Below are 27,012 nucleotides of genomic sequence, written 5' to 3'. Positions count from 1 at the left end.
AGGAACGCCGCCAGATTCACTCCACAAAAAATGTTTGATGAATTACCACCACGAGCACTGACTTTGCAGATAAATGACTATGAGTAGACTACTTTTATGCCTCAGTGGAGGGGGATAAATTTCCCTTTTGTTTGAGAAGGGGAATGTTGTTGGCTATTCCTCTTTTCACCAAACTTAAAACACATTATTAGAATTTGTAGCATTCTAAATGCAATTTGAGGATATTTGAACAGCTTTAGATAAACAAAATGTATCATGACTTGTCCACTCTCTTGGGCTTGGAGCAGTAAATTACAAACAAAACAAAACTTATGCTTTCCTTGCCTGTGTGAGAAACTTCAATATTTTAAACTGGGAATCCCCAGAACCTAAGGTTAAGATTTAAGAAGTGAATTCAGGGGTCCTGCTCTCTTCAGGGTGTCTTGGGACTTTAGAAGGCCACAAATAACACAGAAGACCGTAAGAGGGGTGTACAACTGTGACTGGTAGGCAAGATGAAAATGAAGACCTTTTATTTCAGTCCTTGCCTAGTCAACCAAGAAGTATCATCTGCCTGCTACTTCCATCCATAGCTCAAGTTTCAGCAACTGATCTCATGGACCCTGGGGCTGGAGAACAGGGCTGTGAACATCAGCTTAAAATGTAGCCACGTTGTGCTTTTTCTCAGTTCAGATCTAAGTTGGCTTGGGGAAAAACACATCAAAACACAGTATTTCATAAGAAACAATAGGATAGATATGCACTGTAGCTAACGTGTGTATTCTACTTCCCAAACCAGTGGTAAAGTGCACTGGATACAGAGTAAACAGGAATGTGTACGTAGCTTAGGTGTATCTAGACTCATGAATAATTCCCCACAGCCCTGACATGGCTCTAATATCCAGTTCAGTAAATGAATTCCATACAAAAAAAACAAAAAAACTCAAACAATATATGTTTTCTTAAATCCTTCAAAGGCCAAAATTCTTTCATTAAAAATGTTTGCTGGGCATTCAGAAGTGCTTACCTAGTTGTGCGAAAAGAATCCTCCTCTAAAACCTGCATGTGACTTGGAGGTCACCTTCCTCTGTGTTACGACTATTAATATATGGATCAAATATACCACTAATGTCCAATGGATTTGTTTTGGAGAAACAGAAGAGCCAGGAGCATAAAGAACAGAGGCAATAGATGCATGTGCAGCCCAACAAAGAACATGTTGTTCCAAGGGCTGCTCAATCCATCACACTCTGTCGTTTGGGTAGCATGTGCACCTGCCTGCCAGCTCTTCTCTTTCTCCTTGCAGTAGTGATGCATGGGAGCATAAAGGTACAGGATCATCAGGGGCTGCACAGCAGGAGCCCATGTGCATCATGGGATGCAGTAGATGCTTTAAGCCACAGCCTCTGGGAATGAGAAGCACACATGTGGAGACATGGAACAAATGGCTCTTACCCATGTGGCAAAAAAGTACTCAGAAAAGCAGCAGTTACATTGTTTTGCCTACATGCGATTAAAAAAAATCTGCTTGTATATTACACTCAGCAGAGATTACAAGATGACCACAGCTACCTCAGCTCTAAAGTATCTCCATCCCACAACTGATCAGTGTGTGGAGAATTGCCTCAAACTGGAAGCAGACTCTTTAATGATGCCTGCCCCTTATTCCCTTTGTGAATATTTTCTGGAACCCTAAACCCCTTCAAAACAAATGAATTTTTATGTTTAAGAAATTCTCTTGGCAAAACCTGCATATGCTTATTACCACATTTCTTAACTGGCACAAAATCCAAGCAAAGTCTTGAGGTGCAAATGATATGCAGTCTATTTAACATCATGGCTATTTATTTTTATGGGCTCTCATTATTGCTCTTTACCCTAAATTATAGGTACATTCCTAGCTGCAGTTTCTCTGCTCTGCAAACTCCACAGTGCTTTCTTATTTAATTTCAAAATCATCCTTAATACCTAATTAGTCAAAAATGCAGTGCCACATATCCAAATGCTTAGAATGAAATGAAGAGACCATACTGGATTTCCTACCCCCTAGCACAAAATGGGGCTCACTAAAGTCCTAATTCAGCTCTAGAGTAAATGCAAACTGCAAAATAGCCTCAATCTATTTTGTCAAACTCCTGATTGACTAAAAAAACAGAAATCAAGATGGGGCTATGCAAACTCATGAGCCATCTTGACTCTTATTTGTTGGCATAAGCTGAGGCAATAAACAGGTTTATACACCACCCTAATAGTTTCCTGTGCATTATTCACTTTCTTCTAAGTAAGTTAGGGTTGTCATATTTCAAAAAGTAAAAACCAGGACACCCCAAAAGTTGTTGAGCTTTTTGTACAAAAACGCCAAAACACCACGATTTTTCGATTGACTTGCCTAAGATCCAGGACAAAGTGCCACCTTTCAGAAATTCCCCCCGGATGTCAAGTTCACATTTGAGAGTCCGGTAATGTCTGGGAAAATCCAGACGTATGGCAGCCCTAAAGTAAGTAGTGGGCTGTCATTACATAAAGAACATACTTTCGCACCCTGCTGGATCAGACCAAAGGCCTACCCAGTTTAGTATTCTGTTCTCATACCGACCACCCAGGTGCCTATGGGAAGCCCACAAGCAGGACATGAGCAAAATAGCTTTCTCCTGCAGATTGCCCCCAGCAGCTGGTATTCAGTGGCACAACGCTGCAATAATTGAGGTAGTACATGGCCACTGATAGCCTTACTCTCCATGAATTTGTCTAATCCCATTTTAAACCTGTCCAAGTTGATGGTCATCACTACTTCCTGTGGAATTCCATAGTTTAACTATACAATGCATGAAGAGCCAAGATTAAGATTAAGCTATCAGAAGTGGCTATGTGGTGATTGTTATGTACTGAGGTTCTCACCCTGGGCCAGCAGGGGGGGTACTGTAGATAGTTTTCACTCAGGTCCACATATGCAAACAAGGGATTGAAAGTGACGCAGAGTGATTGGATAGTTACAGAAAGTGGTTACTGTTGCGTTGTAGTGGAGCTCTACATAAGCAGGCTGGCTGAACCCTTCAGTTCAGTTCTGGCCTGGCCTGTGAATAAACAAGAGCTGTTTGAAGAATCGCTGTGTTGTCTGATATGATCACTCACAACTTAACACTGATATCACAATGCCAAATCAGAGCGAGGTCACTGCTTCCTGCTATCATTCTAAAAGGCAACTTGTTTGGAGGCACCCTTCCCGCAAAACTGAAAACAACAACAACGCGATATATCTGTACACTTTTCCACAGAACATTGCCCCTTCGTGCAAAGGGATGGGGAAGGAGATACAGCTCACCCACCTGTGAAGTTTCACGGGTCTTTTAACTACTTTGTAATATCTTTTAAAAAGCATCTTTGCCTACAAACTGGCATGTTTAAATGCCACAATTCATATTTTATTATGGATTATGTGCTGAACTAGTTCTGTCAAGTTTACAACTGAATGTCATAATTTTGAGCAAAATCTAAGCACATGCATCTTTTTCTCCTCCATGGAAACAGTTTGACACACATGCCTATATCTCCTGTCACAGGAAATATCTATGAATATTCTGATAAACAGCCATTATGTTGCAGCACTTCGGAGCTATAACAAGATTGAAAAAAAGAAATGACAGAACATCATAAACAATCGTGCAAAGCTTAATTGTTTTTTTAAAGAACTCTGCAAAAGTTTAATATGGACAATCTGAGCTTCAGCAAAAATGGAGGGAAAGGAAGAGTGAAACTTGCACTGATTCCACACTTGCACTGATTCCACATTATCTCTCATACGGTCACTGTATTTTGGAATGAGTCTGATAGAAAGCCAATGTTGCAAAGCTGGAGAAAAGAGTCTTACAATATCTATTATTTACTCCTCAACAAGGGAGTTTCATTAGCCTAGCTAAAGCCTTAGGATGGGAGAAGCCGAGTTCTAAGTCAGTTTTGCTTGAGTTTTAAAGTATGTGCAGTATTGTTGTGATGATGTTTCATGATACTTCCTATCTTTTTATGCATATGTTGTAAGCCACTTTGAGATTGAGGGATGGGAAGCAAAACATACCTTTGTGAATGAATGAATGAATATTTTATTTCACTGATCCTCTATAGATAACCTTTCCCAAACCATCAGTATAACAACATCCTACACTTCCAAGAGCCTCATCCAGCTCCTGCTGCCATTCACTAAATCCCCTCCCTTTTACCTCTCTGTGATTCCTCAACACCTATCTCCACTTTGTTCCCACAAATATCCTTGTTATGTACTGAGTTGAATAGGATCCAAAATGCAGCAGTCTGGTTGGTCCTAGAACAATAGGATTCAGAATGCAGCAGTCTGAATGGTCCTAGAACAATGCAGCAGTATGATTGGTCTGCAGGAGCCACCCAATCCGGCTCCAGATGGAAGTGAATCCACAACCTGATTGGCCTACAGGAGAATTGCGGAATTAGCCAATCATGTGCAGCCCATTGTGTAAATAATGTATATAAAGCAGATACTTTGAGGGGACTTTCATTCCTCCTCACCACTATGAGCTGAATAAAGAGCATGAAATCCACTCTCGACTCTGAGTATATTTCAATGCTATTTATTTCCGGATAGCAAATTCACACAATCGCCCCTGTTCCTGCATTACGATTGATTTATGCAATCACTCCTATGGGGATGGCCTCATGGTGGCAGCCTTGGGGATGGGTCCACAACATTTCCCATTCCTGGTCCACTGTGCAAACAGCAACTAGCTGTAGGTGTTGTTGTTTCTTTTTAAATGCATCTTGTCATTTGGTGGGGATAGCAACTTGGAGAGCAACTAGCTCTAATGTCCAATTTAGTGTGATGAGCTGCATGGATGTACAACGAAGAAGTGGGACCCTCAAATAAGGCACTAAGCTTGAACACCTGGATTTTCAGACACCAGAGGTGCACACGGAACATTAGAGCCCAGTTGGATTGGGCCAAAGGCTCACCTAGTCCAGCATTCTGTTATCCAATTGGCCAAACAAGCCCGCAGGAAGCCCACAAACAGCTCTTGAGTACAAAAGTGCTCTCCCCACTTGTGATGCATAACAACTGGTATTCAGAGGCAGACTGCTCCAAAAGTAGAGGCAAAGCTAATAGCCATTGAAAGCCTTGTCCTCTGTGAATTTGTCCAATCCTCATTTAAAGCCTCCAAGCTTGTGGCCATCACTACGTCTTCTGGAAGCAAACTCCACAGTACGTCCTGTCCTGAATCTTCCAACATTCAGTTTCATTGGATGACCCCAAGTTACAGTCTGACAAAGTCTGCATCATGCACAATTTTATACAACATTATCATGCACCCTCTATCCTTCCTCACCTTTTCTCTAAACAACCTTTCTTCACAGGGGAGTTGATCCAATTCCATGATCATTTTGGTTGTCTTTTCTGAACCTTTTCCAACTCTGAACTAATTGCAGATTAACTTTCTTTGTAAGAGTACTCTTTAAAAACTGAGATTTTAATGCTGTTCACAAACCGTCCCGCAACTTGTTACAAAATGGGGTAACTTGGAAATTGGCACAAACATGCCTCCATACAGTGTGAACTAGGGCCCAAGAACTGACTGAGCTGAACAAAGGGCGGGGGGCGGAATAGAGGCTGCTGCTCACAGGGTTATTTTTGGCATTTTTTTTAAATAAAAGTGCTGCTTCATACAACCAACCAGTGGACTGCTGTCAATCCCAAGTAGGAATTACACTGCTAGGATAATGTATGAAATAAGCCTATGACAGACTCATGAATTGTTAAGTTATTGTTACTTGTTTTTGTATTACAGGATTTTGGGGTAGATATTGGATACATTAGCTCCTGGTGGAACAATTCTCTGTGGATTTGTATAATATCACAGCTATGAATTCTACAGGTTAAATATGTGCAGTAGTACAAGAAGTACTTTTCTTTGAAATAAAATCATTTCCCTCTCTCATTTTTCATCTGGAACTGTAAAACAAGCTATTTGTTTCCCTTTTTCACATACTTAGCCTAAAACTCGAAGAACAATTCAGAACTGTTTCATTCACATTCACATTTGCTGTGTGGATTCACAATTTTCATTGGGGTGGGATTATAGGCTACTACCAAGCTGTTTAAGGGGTTGCTCCACAACTATTTGCCTGGCTCCAGGGTTACAAGGACACACACAAACTACCAAGGAAATGTTGTTGCATGAAGCCTCTAGAAAAGGGGAACCTTGAAATAGCTACAAAGGACTTCGTCTCTTACTAGTGAGCTTAACAGCTGTCATGGACTCACTTGCATTCCATCTGGAAATGAACATTTAGGACAAGGGTGTGGAACAACACTTGTACATAAAGATGTATGTGCATTCTAAATGCTGTGCTCTAAATGTTTAGAATGACTTAAGTTTTCTTTTAAGGCTGAGCAAGTTCCATCATGGAACTGAAGGAGCATGGGACTTTTTGATGTACCACGCACAACTGCAGATATCCTAAGTGGGGTGTAAATGTTTTAAACAAACAAACAAAGGTGTGTCCCCTTCCATAATCTCGCCGCTCCTTAAACAAAACAGATGGAAGCTTTTCTGTACCTTTGGGCTGGGTTAACAGTACATTTATTCACCTGTTTCTTTTATGTAATAAATGTATCAGAGAAAATGGCGTTTCTTTCATTAATACTGTGGTTTAAAAACAAAAGGCATTGTGAAGTGGACACTAAACAAAAATCCAGATTTTTTAATTTTTTTAATAAATGAAATTCTTGGCTCTGGAACTGAACATTATGCAGGTTTTGGAGAGAATGGCTTCATTGAAGTTTCCCACATTATATTTCTTATCCTCGGCAGATCCTATTTCTTACGTCAGTCATTAGACTGCACTAAATTGCCCTTGACTGAACCTGATGATCAGATGGGTGCCATATTTCTCTCTCTTCTTTTTTAAAACTCTTAATGCAAATTCCTATTGTTACTCCATCCAATCCTCTAGCACTTATAAATATTTCTATTTAAAGGTAAAGGGACCCCTGACAGTTAAGTCCAGTCACGAACGACTCTGGGGTTACGCCGCTCATCTCGTTTTACTGGCCGAGGGAGCCAACATTTGTCTGCAAACAGTTTTTCCAGGTCATGTGGCCAGCATGACTAAGCCACTTCTGGCAAAGCCAGGGCAGCACTCAAAAACGCCATTTACCTTCCCGTCGGAGTGGTACCTCTTTATCTGCTTGCACTGTGTGCTTTTGAACTGCTAGGTTGGCAGGAGCTGGGACCGAACAATGGGAGCTCACCCCATCGCAGGGCCTCGAACCTTCCAATCAGCAAGTCCAAGTGGCACAGTGCTTTAAACCACAGCGCCACTCATGTCCCATCCTTAATTCAGGTAAAGCTAAATAATTTAGATCCTAACTTCCAAATTTGCATCCAAAAAAATGCAAGTTGAGAAATTTGAGATATGTATTTTAATTTTTTTGAGTTTTCTGTTTGAAAGTTCAAGTTAAGCTTTATGTACAAGATTTGAAAGGTTAACACTAAAACATTTGGATTACTCTTCATCAGACTACTGCTCAAAAATCGTATTGGATTTTGGACTTTCAACATTTCAACACTGATAGCATTAAATGTCAAAATCCTTGAGAGAGTGCAAAATGTATGCATACTTCTGTCTCAGCTTCACTTCCACCTCAAAGTGCCCTGCTTCTGCATCAAGTACAAAGCAATGAAATAAATCTCTTCTTGTTCATCCCCATCATTGCATGAACCTCAGAAGGGAACAGTTTTCATAGTAGTTGGATCTTGTTCAGTTTTCTTGGTTTATCCTGCTAATTATACAAGGTGGATAAAAACTACAAAATCTCTTTAACTCGAGAAGTAACTCTAGCATTCTTGAGTTTCAAAACAGAGAGCTTAAACAACTAATATACGGATTCTTCCCCCTAGTGCTCACTAATGTGACGGAAAGTGTCTGTTTTCCCTAGTGGCACGTAAGTACTAAAATTGCACTGCATTGCATTTTGCTCTCAGCAGGCAGCAAAGTGCAGAGTCAATGAGTTATTTTCCATCCTTTCTTTCAGGTTTCTCCTGCCATGGGCTGGGGGTGGGGGTGCAGAGAATGAGGGTCTCAAGCGATTCCTCAAACCTGGCAGATACTTAAAAACCACCCCTGAGTTTAAAAACACTCTAAAAGATACCAATATCACCAGTTGTGCAAGAAAAGTGTGCTTCATTACAACGTCAATAGAGGCTTATTTTCACACAAAATCAATACTATCTGCAGCTCTCAAACTTCATAAGATGACATTTCTTGAGAGTAACAAGAAGGGATCAAGTCCCCCCACCCCACCCGCTACTTCTGCAGTTTGTGGAAGTAAACTATCATTCTCCAGCAGAAAATAAGGGTCTCTTTCTTGGCTTTTTTTTTTGTGTGTGTTTCTTTCAGAACAGACAATTTGAGCACTCCTACCTACCACAGGAAGCATGAAGCCAAGGGAGAATTGTCAGGGCCACTGGCCACAATCAATCCTGCTGTCTAACATAGCAAAATGCACAGGATGGGGGAAAAGAAAAAGATGAAAGATGCTTTGGAGGAAACTTTGATAAGCAAACGTATCATTAGATCATGAATACAATAATTTATATCGCATAACATGTAAGCAAGACTCCACAACCACTCACTTTCTGGTATTAGAGGAGAATCAGAGATATCTCTCCCTCTCCAAAGACAGAAACAGAAACACACACACACCATGAAATGAATAACCTCTTTTGCCTTTACGGAAGAAATGGCCACAGACTCAGGAATAGGGTTGCCAAGCTGCCCAGACTAGTATTGTAATGTAGTGTATTTAATCTACATTTAAAGTGGGACCTGCAACTAGAGGTGAATGGATTAGCCTTTCTCTAGTCCACATCAGTTTTACATGTGCTCAGTCATATATTCATTCTAACCCATTTTTTGTGGATTAAAAAAATGCACAGAAAATGTATTTAATTTGTACACATTTCATATACATCCCTCCTTCAAAATACTCATTTTTAAAATGCTTTCCCCTATAAAATGTGCATTTTTCCACAATGTGCACATTTGGTGCCATTTTCTTTTTTTACCGAAACTGCACCGTAAAATTTGGAGAAGTGTGTAGTCTGCACTTCTGCTGCATGTCGACCCATATACAAGTCTAGGACCAATCAATTAGGTAGGTTTGTTTTAAAACGCAGGCTAAATAAAAATTTCCTCTACCTCTACCTTTAACAAAATGTGCAGCATGGAATACCCCACTCCATTCCAGTCCACTCCCAAACAGCCTGTCACCATTCCATGCCCACTGAGCATGCTCAGTCCCTAGGGCTTCGCCATTCCATGCTACCCTGCCCTTTTTTGTGATGTTTTTGGGTCCCTTCCTGGTTCAGGATGATGTGTATATCCGGTCACATACATATTGAACCCACCTAAATGGGCGGGTTGTTAGTGGACGGTGCCATCTTGACTACATAAGGATAGGCATTCTAAGGACTCAGGTAGATTGGTAAAGAAAAAGTGATTTATATGCGTTGTAGATGCGATATAACATTGTGCCTCCAGATGGCACTGTAGAGTCCTGTTTTTGCCTACTGGATTTCCTTGTTTAAATTTACAACACATTTAACTGAAATACTTCTTTGATGTGTCTAGATCCAGCCTAAGAATGTACTATGCAATAAATGTCACTCAATTACAATCATGGGGTGCCTATCCAGACCTATAACTTCCGCTACCTGCTCTCACTCACTAAACCACCTCTCAGATATTTACTTGTCTTCCTAGCTCCTAACTGTTCCTGACTCAGCTTATTTCGCTACACTAACTCAGCCTACCCACAGACTCTATCCCAATTCACTCCCACTCCAACCAACCACCCAACTCCCAACGAACTCCCCCTTTGCCCCTCCCAGAGTTGGTTTTATACTCCACCCCCCTGGGTTCTGATTGGGTAACCTGTTTAACTATTTCACCTCCAGAACTGTATCACACCTGTATCTCTGCCAAGTTCATTGTGCTCAGTTCAGACATCACGCCCAACCATGGTTTGTGCTAATCACAATTTATAATGCAAAGATGATTGACGCTTCCAAGCATACAATAGTCTCTCTTCATTTTATCTCAATACACCATTTGATACATTCATTCCTATCTCTATGGTACAGAATCTTACAGAATATCTTGAGGCAGAATCTTAGCTGTAATCATGGCTTGACCATACACACGGGACACCAAAGCATAGTGCAAATCATGGTTTGCAAAACCACATAAAACAGTAGTTTTATTTAAAACCATAATTTCCAGCTGTTTGTCAATTTAAACATCACACCAAACAATAGTTAAGGTTCCTTAATCAGTTGTGTAGACCCCTCTGGGAGAAGATTGGTATTGAACTTGACCTAAATTAGAATTTTCTGCAGTAGAAGCTTTACGTTCTAAAAATGAGCTATCCTCTTTCATTCCTGGGTACAAATGTAATTCCTGTGCACACACACGCATGCATGCATGCACGTCCACACACAAACAAAAAACCAAACAACCACACCATTAGAAGTTGCTGTCAAGAAATCACGAGCAATATTTATTGTAACAGCTGTCTTTGAACTTTGAGGATGGATATTCAGATTCTAGGAATTATGCCAGTCAGGTGTGACTTTTTTGTGTGATTGGCTATACTATCTTGTTATTTAATTCACACACATGTACACGTGCACACAGAGCCATTGGGTGGGTGTGGAAATGGAACCTGAATCCAGGTGGAAATCAGCTTTTGCTGTTAGCTGGATTCTAGGAATAAAAGCTGCCCACAAATGACAATCAGAAATAAAAAATAAAAAGGCTAGTAAACTGGTCCTGTGGATTAATAATCCCAATCTTCAATTAAAGATTAAATTTATGTGCATCCATGCTCCTTCACCTAAGTATAGAACCACTGTCCACTGAGAGAGTCAACTTTAGAACAAAAATCCAGAGACAGACTCCTGAGAATTTCCATGCTTTTAAAAATATTTCAGTCCCAACTTCTCCTCCTCTTTTTTCTTTTTCAAAAATCACCAATCTGATCATGCAGTTATTTTATAGCATCATTGGAACAAATACACAAACATCTGGAATCATAGGGTATATTTAATTTTAAAGGGTTCATTTGGCTGAAATGGTAAAATCATGAAAAATTGCCTGTCTACAAGCTTTGAAAAACCAGATGATGAAGCTGTTTGGCTACAGACATTTACAGTCAATTGAAATTTATTGAGGTGCACACCTGCTACAGTCTCCCTACACACTCATATAACACCCATCAGCCTTAATGATTAATTTTTTTGTGTACTAACTGCAGCTATTGTTTCAGTAAAAGGTACAGATTGCTCACCAGAGTTTAATTCCATGTATAGAGGCATGCTGTGGTTACTTAAGACTCCCCTATATGATGGCTGTTCTTGGAAAGAAAGACTAGTTCAGCCTAAATATTCTCAAACTGAGTGTTATTGAACAACCCCACTATTAGTCAAGATACATTTTTAGCATAAGGTTATCAGGCGTCCCCGTTTCCTGGGGACACAGTCCCCGGATTTACAAATCAGACCCCATACAGAATCCATTGAAGTTGAAAAGTGTCGCTGGATTCATTGAAAAAAAAAATCTGGTAACCTTATTTTAGCAGCCCTGCAGATGTTGTTGTACCCCAGTTCCCACAGCCCCAGCCAGCATGGGTAACAGCCAGGGATGATGGGAGTTGTAGTCCTGGAACAACTGGTCAAAGGTTTTAAAATATGTTTATTCACTAAGAGTTGCTCACCCCTGTTTCAGAGCCTCCCCAAGAATTAACAATATGAACCAAGAGCAGCAGCAAAAAAATCTGAAAGGGCAAGGAACAAGCCACACCCCCACTCTACACACACCAAGAAGATAACATTTATCCCACAGCAACGCTGTGGTCTAAATCACTGAGCCTAGGACTTGCCGATCAGAAGGTCGGCGGTTCGAATCCCCGCAACGGGGTAAGCTCCCGTTGCTTGGTCCCAGCTCCTGCCAACCTAGTAGTTCGAAAGCACGTCAAAGTGCAAGTAGATAAATAGGTACTGCTCTGGTGGGAAGGTAAATGGTGTTTCCGTGCACTGCTCTGGTTTTGCCAGAAGCTGCTTAGTCGTGCTGCCTATATGACCCAGAAAAACTGTCTGCGGACAAACGTCGGCTCCCTTGGCCAGTAAAGCAAGATGAGCACTGAAACCCCAAAGTTGTTCATGATTGGACTTAAGTGTCAGGGGTTCTTTACTTTACTTTAGCAATGGTTCACTACATAAAGTGAATGAACTATGGTCCTTCCTGGCAATCACCCAAACTTGGAGAGACTCATCTCACTTCAGGACAGACCAGTCATGGGGGAATCAGAGTGGGTGAGTGCTGTTGAATTCATCTCCTGCTTTGGGGCTCTGCATGGTATGCCACCGTGAGAAGCAGAATGATGGACTAAATGGGCCTTTGGCTTGATCCAGAAGGGCTCTTATACATGTGTGGACTAATAGCAAAATTGCCATCTGAAGTGACATTCCTTATAGCATGTTTTGCCCTGTATCCAGTGTGAGGCTTCCAAAAATGCACTTTCAACCAACAAAAGTGAAAACACCCAAAAGATTAAGGTGGGACATTGCTGGGGAAGGCATGGCATCTCTTTTTGTTCCAATGCATCTGTTGACTTGACCAAAAGATTGATTTCCAACCTTTTCCTTCCTTGCCAATGCTGTTTATTTAGCTTTGCAACTCATGTGATGAACTCATGCTAGAGGCAGCTTTCTGCTTTAATATGCCTTCCTCATGGTCTAGATACTTCCCCCACTCTTCTTCATCAGCAGGACTACACAACAGTGACAGCGTCCTGAGCTTCTATGGCTGTCCTGAATGTCCACGAGAAATATTTCAGAAAGGGTTTCAAGAGGCCTAAAATGTTTTCCGAAATACACCTGAAACCATTATGTTTTGCATTGTTTCACTTGGTGCCATTTAAAAACAACCAAACACAGTGTTGTTCTTGCTGGCTATTATGATCCAGGAAAAGTAGAGAGCACATGATCAATATGGCATCATGACACCATGCAGCCTTTCAGATGTGACTACATGGTGGCACCAATTTTAGGAGCACATAGGAATGAGGGAAATGCTTCTTGCTTTCATTCTGAATGTGAAAATCCTTTCATAGTCTGCCTGGAACTGTCACCAAAAAGGTACATATTTCACCAGAAGAGGAGAGTGTGGTGTGTGTGTGTTTGTTTGCTAACTGCACTCACTCATGTCACCTCAACCTGAAACTTTATCCACTACACTTCTGCAGCATGGAAGAAATCCTGCAAGTCAGTCACTAATCTAAACATGTCGTATGAATTAAGACCTAGAAGAAGGTACTAACTCTAGCAAACTGCTTCAAGAACCTTGGCATTCCTGTGTCTTTCATAGATAGTAACATGTGTTCACCTCTTTCCCATATAATAGATAAGACATGGGAGTCATGAGCAGAGGGGAAATTCCTGTGCTGTAAAAACTCAGGGGCTATTCAAATGATACTTTCCCAGTCTCACTTCTGTGTTGAGTGAGATAAGAAGCAAAGCATGTCAAGTTCCTGCACTTCTCCACAAACTTATAACAATCCACTGCAATAATGGAGAGTGGCAATACGAGAATGGGCCTCTTCTGCGGTAGCTCCCTGTTTATCGAATGCCCACCCCAGGGAGGCTCGCCTGGCACCCTCATTACATATCTTTAGGTGCCAGGCAAAAACATTTCTCTATAACCAGGCCTTTGGCTGATTAAACCATCTAAGGCCTTTTAAATGTGTTGTGGGAGGTGGGGTATTGGTTTGCTCTTGTATTTTGTGTTCTCGTTTTGTATTTTTATATTGTAAATCACGCTGTGATCTTCAGATGAAGGTGGTATACAAAGTTAATTAATAATAATAACAATAATTTGCAACCCCTGCTTTTTCCTGCTGCTGTACCTAGTCCTGCAACACGTCTGTATACCACTAAATATAACTGTAAATCTTGCCATCTCCCACTACTTTATCAAATTGCTCTTGCACCTTAATCCTAATCTTTTGTTAGCATTGCGTTCATTTTGTGGCAGTATGCACAATCTTGCACACTTAATTGTAAGTCTCAGGAAAGGTCCATTAACTTGCTTGGCAAGCGAATGCGGATCATCTCTTCCTTTTCTCAAAATGTCAAGACTCATGGCTGAAATTCAGGAAGGTAGATGACTTCACCAATTGAAAGCATTTTCCCACTTCAAATCTATTAACTGGTTTTCTTTCCCGAGTGCCTAAAGAAACATTTCATCCAAGCTCTCAGCAAAGCCTCTGAGAGAGTTTATGTACAATTCCGAGCTCGTTCACCCATCCCTCATTCCACATGACTTCCTGCTCCCATCATTATTATACACAAGACAGTGGTACATTTCTATGCCAAAGTTTTAACAGCCTACAGTATCCTGATAGAAATCCAACATTCCTTTGAAGCACAGACGAGAAATTGTTGAGCTTAGAAAGTGACAGCAACATGAATTCAGTGACCCAGATAAATGTATGTTTTGAACCATATTAAGTCAAGGGTCAGAATCAAAACTAACAGCAATGTATTAAACATTCAGTAACATCTGTGTGGTTCCTAGAAAAATGCAGGCACAGAAAACGACTCACACCATTGTTGCACAAGAAAAGGAAGCTCAGTTAAAGCTGGGTTCAAGCTAACAATTCATCCTGAGCAAAGCATACTTACTACACGATATACAATATACAGCCAGGTGACTCAGCAGGAAAAGAGGAGAGAGGGAGGTGTGAATTGGCTGGATTTCATAAGTCACCTAGTTTTTAACTAACCATTTTTTGCCTGTAGGTAAAATTATTGTTTTCAGATACTTATATGCTTTGTTATGTTTGGAATGGCCTAATTTTGCTAAGGAAGTAATTCATGAAAGTCTACACTAGATTTATCACTGGCTTATACTGTATTTTGTCATGCTGTTTTCAGTGGTTGTTGCAAATGGTTAAACCCTTGTTGTTTAATGGGTGTGTGCAAATCCACGCCCATAGAAAACTACCACCTCAGAGAGAAGGCTAAGCTAGAACACGTCTCCCTGAAACCTACCATTTTTATGCAGAGAGTATTGTATAAATGGAAGAACACTCAGTCATGTGAGCAGCCTGAAGTGCTACAGCCCAGGCACAGGTTTAACAACCTCTATGAGAACTAGGCCATGGTGCAAGCAGGCAAGCATCCACTCACTGCTTCAGACTGGTATTGTATATAAGGTGGTTGGTTGGTAGTGTTTTTGCCATAAATTAAGCTGTGAAGCATGGAAACAGACACGAAGGAACCCCTTTTTATTCCCACCACTCTGGGCATTATAAAGCTTCAGAACAAAAAGTGGTCCACAGCCAATATAGAGACTTCTAAACAAAGGGATAAAATAGTTGTAACAATGGAAGAAAAATATTATTTTATCAGGGGAATTCTGAAATACAAGCTGAGAGAAATGACAGGAGGGGTTGCATGCATGCAACGGATGCTCTGTGAGAGCAAAGAACATGGCACTGGGTGCAAAGTTCAGTTTCCAAAGGATCTCGGCTTTCATTAAAAAAGAACACACAAAGATTGTCTTACACTTCGAAAGATGAAATACAGTAGGCAAGGCCTGTCGAAATCTCAAGACTGGATTAGGACATACACTGGATTAGAATGCACATTTTTACATGCGGCTGAAATGGTTAGAATTCGCATTCACTGCCCTGGTAACAAATGACGCAGAAAGCAGTTCAAATCACTTCTATGACACTCCTTAACATATACAAAGTGTCCCAAGGGTTGGGGATGAGACTTCTGCTTCACTCCTGCCCCACTATGAATGCGAGAACTGTAGAATAATTGTGCAAAATTAAAGCGCTTAGCAAATTTTATTGAGAGGGGTGGAGATTCTGATGTTGGAAACCCTTCAGAAAATGAGGTTGAGGACTCAGAAATGGGAAGGCATGCAGGGGCAGGCAGGGCTAATTATTGGGTTGGAGCTTCAGACACTATATAGGACTCAGTTTCAGTTTGTTGTTGAAGAACAACCTGAGCTTTTGGCAAAAGAAGGGTTAAAGTGATAAGATCTGATTGCAAGACAGGGGAAACAGACCATAGAAAAGGAAATAGTTAGAACAAAGTTCTACTGGCCAGAGTAGCAGCACAACATGACATCTACACCTGGAGACATTGCGCAGTTTTCCACAGAGCTTTTTAAAGTCAAGATTATCTAAGCTCTTTTTTAAAAGTAGGAGATGGTAAGGGAAAACACAGGAGGAGATGGGCATGTTTTGATCATGACGCTATGTAGATGCCCCATAAAAAGTGAGTGAACAAAGAGCTCACTTTCTATTCCACAGAGAATACCCAATGGGAAACTTCCTTGATGACTTCATGTCAATTTGTCTGCCATTTTGCAAGGTATTATTTTAGTGCACACAAAAATGATGAAGTTTGGTAAATACAGTGGTACCTCAGGTTACAGACGCTTCAGGTTACAGACTCCACTAACCCAGAAATAGTACCTCGGGTTAATAACTTTGCTTCAGGATGAGAACAGAAATTGCGCAGCGGCGCAGCAGCAGCAGCAGCAGCAGCAGTGGGAGGCCCCATTAGCTAAAGTGGTACCTCAGGTTAAGAACAGTTTCAGGTTAAGAACAGACCTCCAGAATGAATTAAGTTCTTAACCCGAGGTACCATTGTATACAACAGTAATGTACAGGAAGAAATAGTCTGGTAAGAGTTCTGGTTGAATGGATAAAGAAAATGCAAAGTTTATAACCTATGGCAATCAAGCCATTCTAAGTACAGTGGTACCTCAGTTTAAGAACAGTCCTGTTTATGAATGATTTGGTTTACGAACTCAGCAAAACCAGAAGTAGTGTCCCGGTTTGCGAACTTTACCTCGGTCTAAGAACAGAATCCGAACGGTGGAAGGGCACCGGCGGTGGGAGGCCTCATTAGGGAAAGCATGCCTCGGTTTAAGAACAGTTTTGGTTTAAGTTACAGATAGGTAGCCGTGTTGGTCTGCCATAGTCAAAATAAAAAAATTCCTTCCAGTAGCACCTTAAAGACCAACTAAGTTAGTTCTTGGTATGAGCTTTCGTGTGCATGCACACTTCTTCAGATACACTCAAGAAGTGTGCATGCGCACGAAAGCTCATACCAAGAACTAACTTAGTTGGTCTTTAAGGTGCTACTGGAATGAACTTTTTTATTTTGAGTTTTGGTTTAAGAACTGACTTCCGGAACGGATTAAGTTTGTAAACCGAGGTACCACTGTATATGTTTTACATTGGCCAAGGTGCCCCCCCCAAACACATTCTGACTCATACTGATAGCTTCTGAACTTGGAGAAGAAGTAGGAAAGACGTAAAGCTTGGAAGGAAGTGATCTCCTTTACTAACAAGTAGTTACTGAACAGAGAAGGAATCCTTGAGGAATAAGAACAGGCTACTCTTCCTGTCAATCAACCCTCACATGTTCAGCTTATTGCAAGCACTATTGCTTTACTCCCAACAAAAATGGTTTGCTTGCTTGTGGGCATGGGGGTAAGCTCTCTGAAGTGTTGCAAATACACTATGGAAACCAACAAAACGAAAAACCTTGATATTCATAACCACTTCTGCCTGAAATGGAACTCCAATATATTTTAACCACTTACATTTCCCCCCTTATTCATCTCATTGCACCATATTAAATGCGTTAAAGCAAGCACTTCCTATTTATAGTCCATGATTAAACATATTTTATGATTCCTCAGGTTAACTAAATGATAAAAAAAACTACCCACAGGGTTTTTTTTTTAGATGGTTCACATTAAGAAGCTTCACACAGATATACAGAAAAATCAATTGCTAAGCATAAAGTGCAGCTCACATTAAGGAAACTACAAACTCTGACTAATTATGATAAGTTGCTATGTAAATTACTCTGTGACATTCCCAGCAATCAATTTCAAGTTTAAATAGATGAAGCCTCCGGCTGTAAACTGGGATAGGAACCTAACAACTGTATCAACCACCATCACCACAGTAAAGATTTGCAGTGATAGCATGAGCCAAATAATTACCTTTTGGGAAGCAAAAACTTATCTCTTTTTTATGCCAACATTTTTTAAAAAAAGGAATTCAGTTTTGAAGTGTGGAAGAGGTATATTGTACCCAATGCACATCCTTTGAGCCTAGTCCATCCATACACCCCCATTTTAGCAGTGATGTGGACTTCTGCCCCCCCGCCCCCCTGTGCTATCAAAAGTTTCTTTGAAACAAGATGGGTATCCCATTCGTCACCTTTTCCCATACAAGTTCCTGCAAAGATGGCACATCATCATTCCACTTGTGGCTGCATTTGGAAAGCTTGGAACATCTGCTATGTGTTGAGGATGGGGGACTGCTTTTAAACTTCAGGTGCAGCCCTTGGTCCACTTTCTAAAACTTTAATTTACACCTGTGACAGAAAAGTCCTACAAAACCATGTTCTGTTCTACACAATGAACCAGGAGGCATGGATCAACTCAGTTTGCTACATATCGCAGAGCAAACATAGTTTAGAGAGATCCTTTTGTGTTGTTGTGTGCTTTTATCACCTGCAAATGTGGACTCACTTCTTACTCCTCAATTAGGGACAGATCCAACTGGGAACAGGTTACATGGCATTTATTTTTTGCCATCCACTTCTTACTGTCCTGCCCTGTGAATAGTCATGGTCCTTCTAACCACTGCCTGTTCTTTAACCAGTTTATCAGGACACACACTCTTTATCTCATAACAGCTAAGTGAGGGGCTTCATCAAAAGCTTTTTGAAAGTCCGTCCAAGTACATAGTATCTAGTGGAAGAACGCATCTACATGTTTTCGACAGACTAGGGAACAACTCTAGGACTAGTGACGCACGACAAAATTCATGAAGACTAAATATTGCTGAAGACTTTCAATTGTTTGCAGCAGTAAGAAACAGGAATAAGCAAACAAAGGAGAAACAATTCATCCTTTTAAGTCAATGTCTATTCTAACTAAGATTCCATACAGTTTACTTTGCTTCATCAACACTAATCATTCTTGATCAAGAAGCACTTTATTTTCTTTCTCCTGCAGGATATCCCTGCGATAAAGCAATAGGTACGGTAGTTGAAGATGAGGTATAGGAGGCTAATGTACATGGAACCTTTACAAGTTTTAACAAGGTCGCTGGTTACTTCAGCAATTAACCTTCTGCCTGTACATTTAAAGAAAAATGGCATTTCACTATTTCTTCTTACAGCAGAATTACTGTAACAGAATTGCTGATAAATATCAGAGCTTGAACACTGAAATTTCTCCATGTTCAAATGCAACAATTTCTTCCCATTCTTTTGTGCACAACATATGCACTTAAACCCCTGCAAAAACCTGAAACTTGGTAGGAAAAAAAATGGACATTTCAAAAGATTCACCAGTTTGGATGTAGCTCACTGTTTCTAATGCCATGAGATAATAGGGGAAGGGAACATCATGGCAGAGGACATACCTACCAGGCCGAGATGACTATAGGTAAAAGCTAAAGGTAAAGGACGCCTGGACAGTTAAGTCCAGTCAAAGGTGACTCTGGGGGTACGGTGCTCATCTCTCTCCAGGCTGAGTGAGCCGACGTTTGTCCGGCTGTTCTAGGTCATGTGGCCAGCATGACTAAATCGCTTCTGGTGCAACAGAACACTGTGACAAGTGCCAGAATGCATGGAAATGCCATTTACCTTCCCTGCCGCAGTGGTACCTATTTATTTACATGCACTGGTGTGCTTTCGAACTGCTAGGTTGGCAGGAGCTGGGACAGAGCGACAGGAGCTTACCCCGTTGCACAGATTTGAACTGCCAACCTTCTGATCAGCAAGCCCAAGAGGCTCAGTGGTTTAGACGACAGCGCCACCCGTGTCCCCAAGATCACTATGCAGTAGTCTGAGTTTATTGTCAAAAAGAAAGAAATAGGCATCTTTAAATGGTCAGAAACATTAGTTCTTTTCAGCGTTTATACATAGAATATGCTGAAGGGGAGCGGGGATACATGGCTAGTCAATTCCCAGTGTCAGCAAGCCCTTCTGGCATGCCCCCAACACCTGTATACTTTGAAAAGGTTTCCAAATGCTTCCACTTTGGAACATGAGCAATTGAGGTTCCCAGTGGAGAGGAACACCTTACAAGCACTGTGCATAGTATAGCTATGACTGCCTGCCTGCCTGCCTGCCTGCCTCCAGCAGCATCTGAAATTTAGTCCTGAGGCATGCAGTTCTTGAGAGTTCTCCCTGTCACCACCTTCACTCTGGTAAATTAACTTAGGGAAAGGAGGGAGGAGTAGCGGCAGCAAGAAAGCCTCTTGGTGTTATCATGCTCCTAGTGATATCACTGAAATCCATTTGCAGTGGGGAGTTTAATAGAAACAAATTTCGAATGAGGACCTGAAGTATAATAATTAGGTGAAAATAATTAGTTTTAATCAGTTCCATTCAGTAATGGGTTGGGGACAGTTCACCAGATTGCTTCCAAAGATCCCCTTAGTTTTTTTAAAAAATGGGATTTCATTTGGCATGGGGAGAGGGCCTGTGTTCAGGAACCAAACATTTAAACTGCTTGGGCACATACAACTAGTTGCTGGTTCTTTGGATCTACGACAAAGATTGCAAAGTAAGCTGAGTAGGAAAAGCATAGCTTCTGTCATATTTTTTTCCTTTGTTCTAAACGAAGGAAAAAATGAAGTGGAAATTGTGAAAATGTAGCCAAACACAGATGAGTTGGTTCTGTTTTTCCTCTTTTTGAGCCCCAAGCAGAGTTAATTTACAGCTGCCTTAAGTTGCTCACAAGAGATTCAGTCTTGTAAACAAGCCCCTCTGGAGATGAACAAAGGCAGTGGTCATTCTCTCCCTTAGCTTCAGGCTGCAAAGAATTCCCGAAAAGCTGCCAATATTTACATATGCAATAGCTGATTCAATCTTTTATGTGAGACTGAGACCATTCAGGGAATAGAAAAACCTTAGGAGTGAGATTCCAAAATGGCATGTTTATGTGTTTCATTCTTTTCTTGGTACACTCTTGACTCCAATTAGGTTTTGTGAGCTCAGAGAACTTCTTTGCATTCTAAAGAAAAAGTTGATGGCTCACATACAGTCTTCCAGCAGGATGTTCCAAACTCAATTCACAACACCTGGATTTCTGGAAAACATCCCTTAATTACTATTTCCTTGAGGATATATACACGTTAACTGTCAAAATGAGCCAATGGTATCTTGCTAAGAGCCAGTTTTACCTGACCCTTGGATAATTTCCCCTCTCCTTATTCACACAGGGTGAAATCTGGCCAAACTTAAATATTTTTAACTTCATCTCAGACCTGCTTAGCAACTTCCCACTGAAATCTCAGGGACTTGAAACTTTGACTAAATTGCCTCCTTTTCCCTGCCCACATGGCTATGCAATTCAGCTTGAAATACAGAGAAGAATACTCAATGGTTTGAACATTTATTTTAAAAATGTATCTTTAACCCTTCACAGGAGGGTTCTAACAGGGGTTACAAAATGAGAACATTCTGATTTTGTATTGGCTCCATTTATATGCTGTATAAATAAAAATAGTGCACTGCATAGCCCCGCTCCCCAACACAAGTCTCTATTTGGTAAGGCTACCTTGTCGATATACGACTCAAATTCTCCCTTCGAGGAATCTATTGTATTATGCTTTCTGCAGAAGTGTGCTACTCTTCTGTTTATTTTATTCCAATGGCAACAATGCGCTCCCCCCTGTTGTTCTTTGTTTCTTTATTGTTTGTCTTGTTTGTATATATTTTTTTAAATCAAGCAAAATGAATCATCACAAGCTATAAACCGTTTAAAAACTACCAGCTCTCGGGATAGATTTACAAGTAGATTTATTTTTTAAAACTACTTGTATCTATCATCCATCTTTCCCGAAGCTAAACTAATGCACAACTAAGTAGTTTCTTATCTATTAATAGTATCTCCCTCAAAAGGCCTTCAAAATCTTTACGCGCTTCCTCAAATGGTGTAAACTCTCCTCAGAGTCTCAGCTTTCCTTAGTAATGTGTGCTCAGTTTTCAGTAATTGATAAAACGGCAGTCTGAAATTCATCTAATCAAGTTAAGGATGTTTCTCTTATCAAAATAAAGAGCTACATGTAACATAGCATCTAAGACAATAAAGCTCACAATTTCAACCTGCCATTAACTCACCGAGAGGCCTAAGGCAAGCCACTGACTTAGTTTGCCCTCCGATACTTGGTGAATAATAGTTGTCCACCTAGCAGTTTTGATTGCAACATCATGAATAAGAAACACTTTGAAAAATAACCCATGGATGAATACAGATGACCAACTCACCAAGTGGTAAATGCCGGTATGTTTGCCCATATCTTAGCAGCTAAAATGCAATGAAATAGACAGCCATGGCTGGCTCTGTAGGATTCCGCAGTTGCTGTAGTTCTACCCCTATTCACTTACACTGTTGCTATGGAGTTTCTTGAATCAGTTGCCAGGAGCAACTTCACATCATTGGCTCCATGTTCTCTCCTGTAGCCCTTACAGATGCATCAGCGCCCTACTCAGGTTGCAACAATTTATAGCAGTCAAACAACAAATGGAGGGCCACAGGTTCCCTATTGCTATCACAAAGCATGACTACAGTTCTTTGTCTGGTATATTTAGTCACTTACTTTACAGGACTACCACGAGAAAGGAGACAAGATTGGAAACCTGCATAGTGAACAACTAAGGCTACAATCCAAAACCACAACCCACCATGCTGGAGTGAAGGGTGGGGGTAAATGGGGAAAAGTCTCCATGCAGCCCTACGCCACTCTAGTGGCCTCACTCCTGAGGTGGAAATCTTCGCTTTCTACCTGCCAAAAGAGCATCCCATGGAAATCAGCAAGACAGGACATTTTACAGAGTGACTAAGTCAGTACTGGATCCATTGAATTTCCAGCTGACCTCACTGTCAACACTTGATGATATCAGGCCTGACCTAGGCTGGCATAACATGGAACAAAGTTTTGCCTGCCCCCCCTCTTCTGCCCCGACCATTCAAAATACTTCCTTTACTGCAATTGTTCATCTCCTTCCTTTTTATATGAATACAGCATTTTTAGTTTTCAATGACCTGTGAGATAGATGGATAGATAGATAGATAGATAGATAGATAAGATTCCTACCCTTTAATGGTAAACAGAGAATGGTAAGAAGAAGCATATGCCAAGTAAATGTGTACTAAAGTAATAGTAAATCACAACTTGAACTGTTAATTGGAAAATAAACATATTTTAGTATTTTTATCATTTACAGATTTCTTTTTAAATAAGGGGAGACTTCAGTTGTCAATTTAGCAATATGTAACATAATTGTTGTTGAAACTGAAGCAAATGTTATTTAATAGATTATCTCCCAGTAGAATACCTGTAAGGCTTGTTGAAATCTGTTAAAAACTAATTTTGCCAAATACATTGTTCTTCTCAATATCTCAAAAGTTTGGTGCATTGTCTCCAGGGTCTGATGGCCTTACAGTGAAGTTTTTCACCTCACAGTCGTGAATGACAAAAGTTCCTTTGTGTGTGTGTCCATCTGAGTACAGTGGTTCTTTTATTTCTTACCTCTGTGGTTGGTGAGGTCCCTTGATCCAGTTGGCAGAGGTGTATAGCTCATCTGAGGAGAAATGGAGGCAGCATCAGTTGTTGCCTGGGGGGAAGAAAGATAAATATGATTGATGCTAGTATGTATATTTCATTAAGAGGATACACTCACACATGTATACACAATGCAAAGTGCAATATTAGAGATAAAATTAATTTTGCCACGTACCCAGAACTTTGATTGGATTTGGGAAAACGTAACTTTCAAGTGACTGACATGGTGAGCAAACTCTTGTTCACTTTTTGGGTTTTAATTGTTTTCATGCCTTGACTGTACCACTTCAGGCTGCAGGCAGGGGTTGATGTGATGCTATGCTTCCCCCCCCCCAAGCAGAAGCAAGCTGTTAAACCATCCTTTGAAACTTGCCCCAGGAGTACTGAAGTCTTTATATCACCCCTCCACCCCGCCTGAACACTAAAATGGCACTCTGGCAATCTGCAAGTCAGCTCCAGGAAATGGGGTATGGAGCAGGCTTGATTTGGAGAGCATTACGGTATGCTGCCCAGAGGGTATCAGCACAACCAGCTCCCACAAGCTACCTATGGAGAGAGCTCCACCTCTACCAACTGCAGTTTTGACCACTGGATGTGGCCATCCTGCCTTGTAAGCAAGATTCACTACTCTCAAAATCCAAACTACATGGAATATATTAAGTAAAACAAACTATAAGAGGCGAGTATGAGTTTTTAAACAATAAATCTCAAACTCTGTTATGGAACATACTTAACTGTCCCATAACAACTGGAATATCAAATAAACCTATAAACCTTGTAATAACAGGTCTAAATTAATTTCGAAACAACCAAGCACACATTTAATTATTTCCTACTGGAGGGTGAGGAATTTTAGGCCTTATTATATTTACGACTAGGCATTCTAGGAAGCAGTAGCTTTGCTATTACTAAATCTTACTTTTTCAAATGCAAGAGACAGGTCTTGTTTGTAAATCTGTATTATTCTAACATATATTACTTTAAAACATGTTTTAATATTAGGCGAACTTTTGTAGCATATTAAGCCAACTGCTGTAGCAGTACCTTCCGACAGGAGTTACAAGTTGAGTTCAGAGCAACTAAACCCAGGTAACTACTCACAGAAAGATAACTACACCTACTGATCATTAAACCCATCTCAACTTAAAGTGTGAAAGCATGCATTTCAATTTAAAGAAGACACACTTTTTTTTTGTTTTTGTTCTGTAGGCAAAAGACTAAACCTACACAGGAAGAACTGCACATGCCAACTGGCACAACCAACATGGCTTTTTCCCTGTTCCCTACATACAGTGTAACAGTACACATAGCAGAAGAGACAAGCCTGTCTTCCATTCCCACACTCTTCCCAGACAGGCATGTGAATTACACCAATCACATCTGCAGCATCGGAGGCATGAAATACTAACAGGGTGCACACATGCACGCACACAGGAATATTTTCTAAAGGAATCTGCAGTATCTTCCCAAAGTATTAAGTATAAGAAGCATTTAGTAGTATGGACTGGCCCTAGCAAAAAGGGAGCGACAGTTGACACATGTGCTTATCTTCACCTTTAGCAACCAAGGTGAATATAAGACATTCAGCCCATTCCAGCTTTGGACAGCTCCAGCAGACAAGTCTGATGTTTTCAGTGACTCTGAAATGGTATGCAAAGCACAGGTGCATACACTACACTATATTTTGACTTTGTCTGCAAATCTAGGTAGTATGTTTAAGCTTTTGTCACTTATTTAAAGAATGACCTACAAACCCCCACCCCACCCCCCAGTTTCTCCAATGGATAAAAAAAGATGATGCGGCTCCATTTTAGACCTTTCAGATATTTTCTGTCTGCACAAGGGCTCTTAGTTGAAACCCTGATAATAGCAAAGATTTCTCTTCGGTACTTTTAATCTCAATTTAGGCTGTTGACAGTTTGATGATAGCTTTTCTTAAAATTACTGGAAGGAAACTCTGCCTTTTCAGCAAATACCACTGACAGATCAAAATTCAAGAACTTCCAAAAAGGATACTGGTGTGAAGGGACAATTTAGCTTTATTTTCCATGTTAAGAAAAGGAAGAACAGAAGGGTTTCAGATAGGTCTTTTCGTGCTCTTCTGTGCATAATTCCCTGTCAAGGGTACAAGAGTCTCATTACCTCTGCACTAAGTGTTCTGTTACAAATGCTAGTTAATTCTACATCAGGACTATCATGCACAAGTGGTGACTGGCTGAAAAATTCACATAATGCGAATAAAGTCTGCGTAAAAGAAAAAAAGAGCGTCAATCGTTTCTCATTTTTAGCTACTGAATGACACCATGCCCTTACCAATTTTCCAAAAGTGAATTGTAAAGAATTATGATTCTTTAATATTTGCCACAATATTTTGATACTGAAAGGATTGATGTGCGACAGCTCATGTCTACAGATAGTTCTGACAGTCATATCTGAAGTTTCAGTTACATTGCAAAAAATGACCTTGAATGGATCTTGCTGACAGATACAAAAAAGAAAGAGAAACAAAAATGAAGATATTTCTCCTGCCTAAGAGAAAACTGGCAAATGGTTTATAGTGTGAATGTGTTAGCTACTGTCCCTGCCAACCACCATTCCATATTCCAGACAAACTGAATTAATTTACCAAATGTACTTAAGACACCCAGAAAACATACTATTGATTAGCTTCATATCCTTTGCTGCTATTCTCGTGCCACCTCCAGTAAGTAATGGAAAGGAGGGATCAATTGAACAGTCTGATCCATGTCCTGAAGCAGGGGTGGAGAACATTTTCCAGCCTGAGAGCCACATTAACTCATGAGTAACCTTCTAGGAGCCACATACTGTGGTGGGAGGGCCAGATACAAACATGGATGGAAAAACACCTCTCCATCCTTCTTTCAGGCAAGCCAGAGCACTCTCACAAATACACATTACAGCCAGATGAAAGCACTTAAGTGTGGTCTCTGGGAATGGGTGTGACATAGAAAGTCTCAGGGGCAAAACAGAGAAGTCTGGAGGACAGCACTTGCCCTCTCATTCTTAGGTTCCCCACCTCTGAGCTAGTGCACCAGTGGGGAAGCTCTGTCTCCTAGGTCTGATTAGTCCTACCAAGCCTTGGAGGTTGGTCAACTTGCAAAGGAGGAACCAGGACTGCACCAGGAAACTGGGCATCAAGGGACCCACCCTAAACACAGTGCATAGATGTGTGAGTGTTTGTGATCCAAGATCTTGGTGCAGCTTTTTGTCCATACAATGGGCAATGGAGAGGGCCCCTTTCTCAGCTTGAAGATCACACCACGATCACAACTTCCAAGCTGTAGTACAGGGTGATGATAGAA

The 27,012-nt window shown here is 40.7% G+C and overlaps 1 protein-coding gene across 1 annotated transcript in view; it reads right to left on the bottom strand.

The window, feature by feature from the left end:
• LRMDA (leucine rich melanocyte differentiation associated) overlaps nucleotides 1-27,012 on the bottom strand; it is a 724,603-nt gene that overhangs the window by 96,138 nt on the left and 601,453 nt on the right. Inside the window, 1 exon segment of the mRNA XM_083502973.1 lies at nucleotides 23,657-23,741. Within this exon segment, the coding sequence (XP_083359099.1) occupies nucleotides 23,657-23,741 (85 nt within the window).

This window comes from Podarcis liolepis (assembly GCF_965112155.1).
Source record: "Podarcis liolepis genome assembly, chromosome: 5".
NCBI lineage: Eukaryota > Metazoa > Chordata > Lepidosauria > Squamata > Lacertidae > Podarcis > Podarcis liolepis.
Note: the sequence above shows the minus strand (reverse complement) of the source record. Positions and strands in the feature narration are given on the sequence as shown.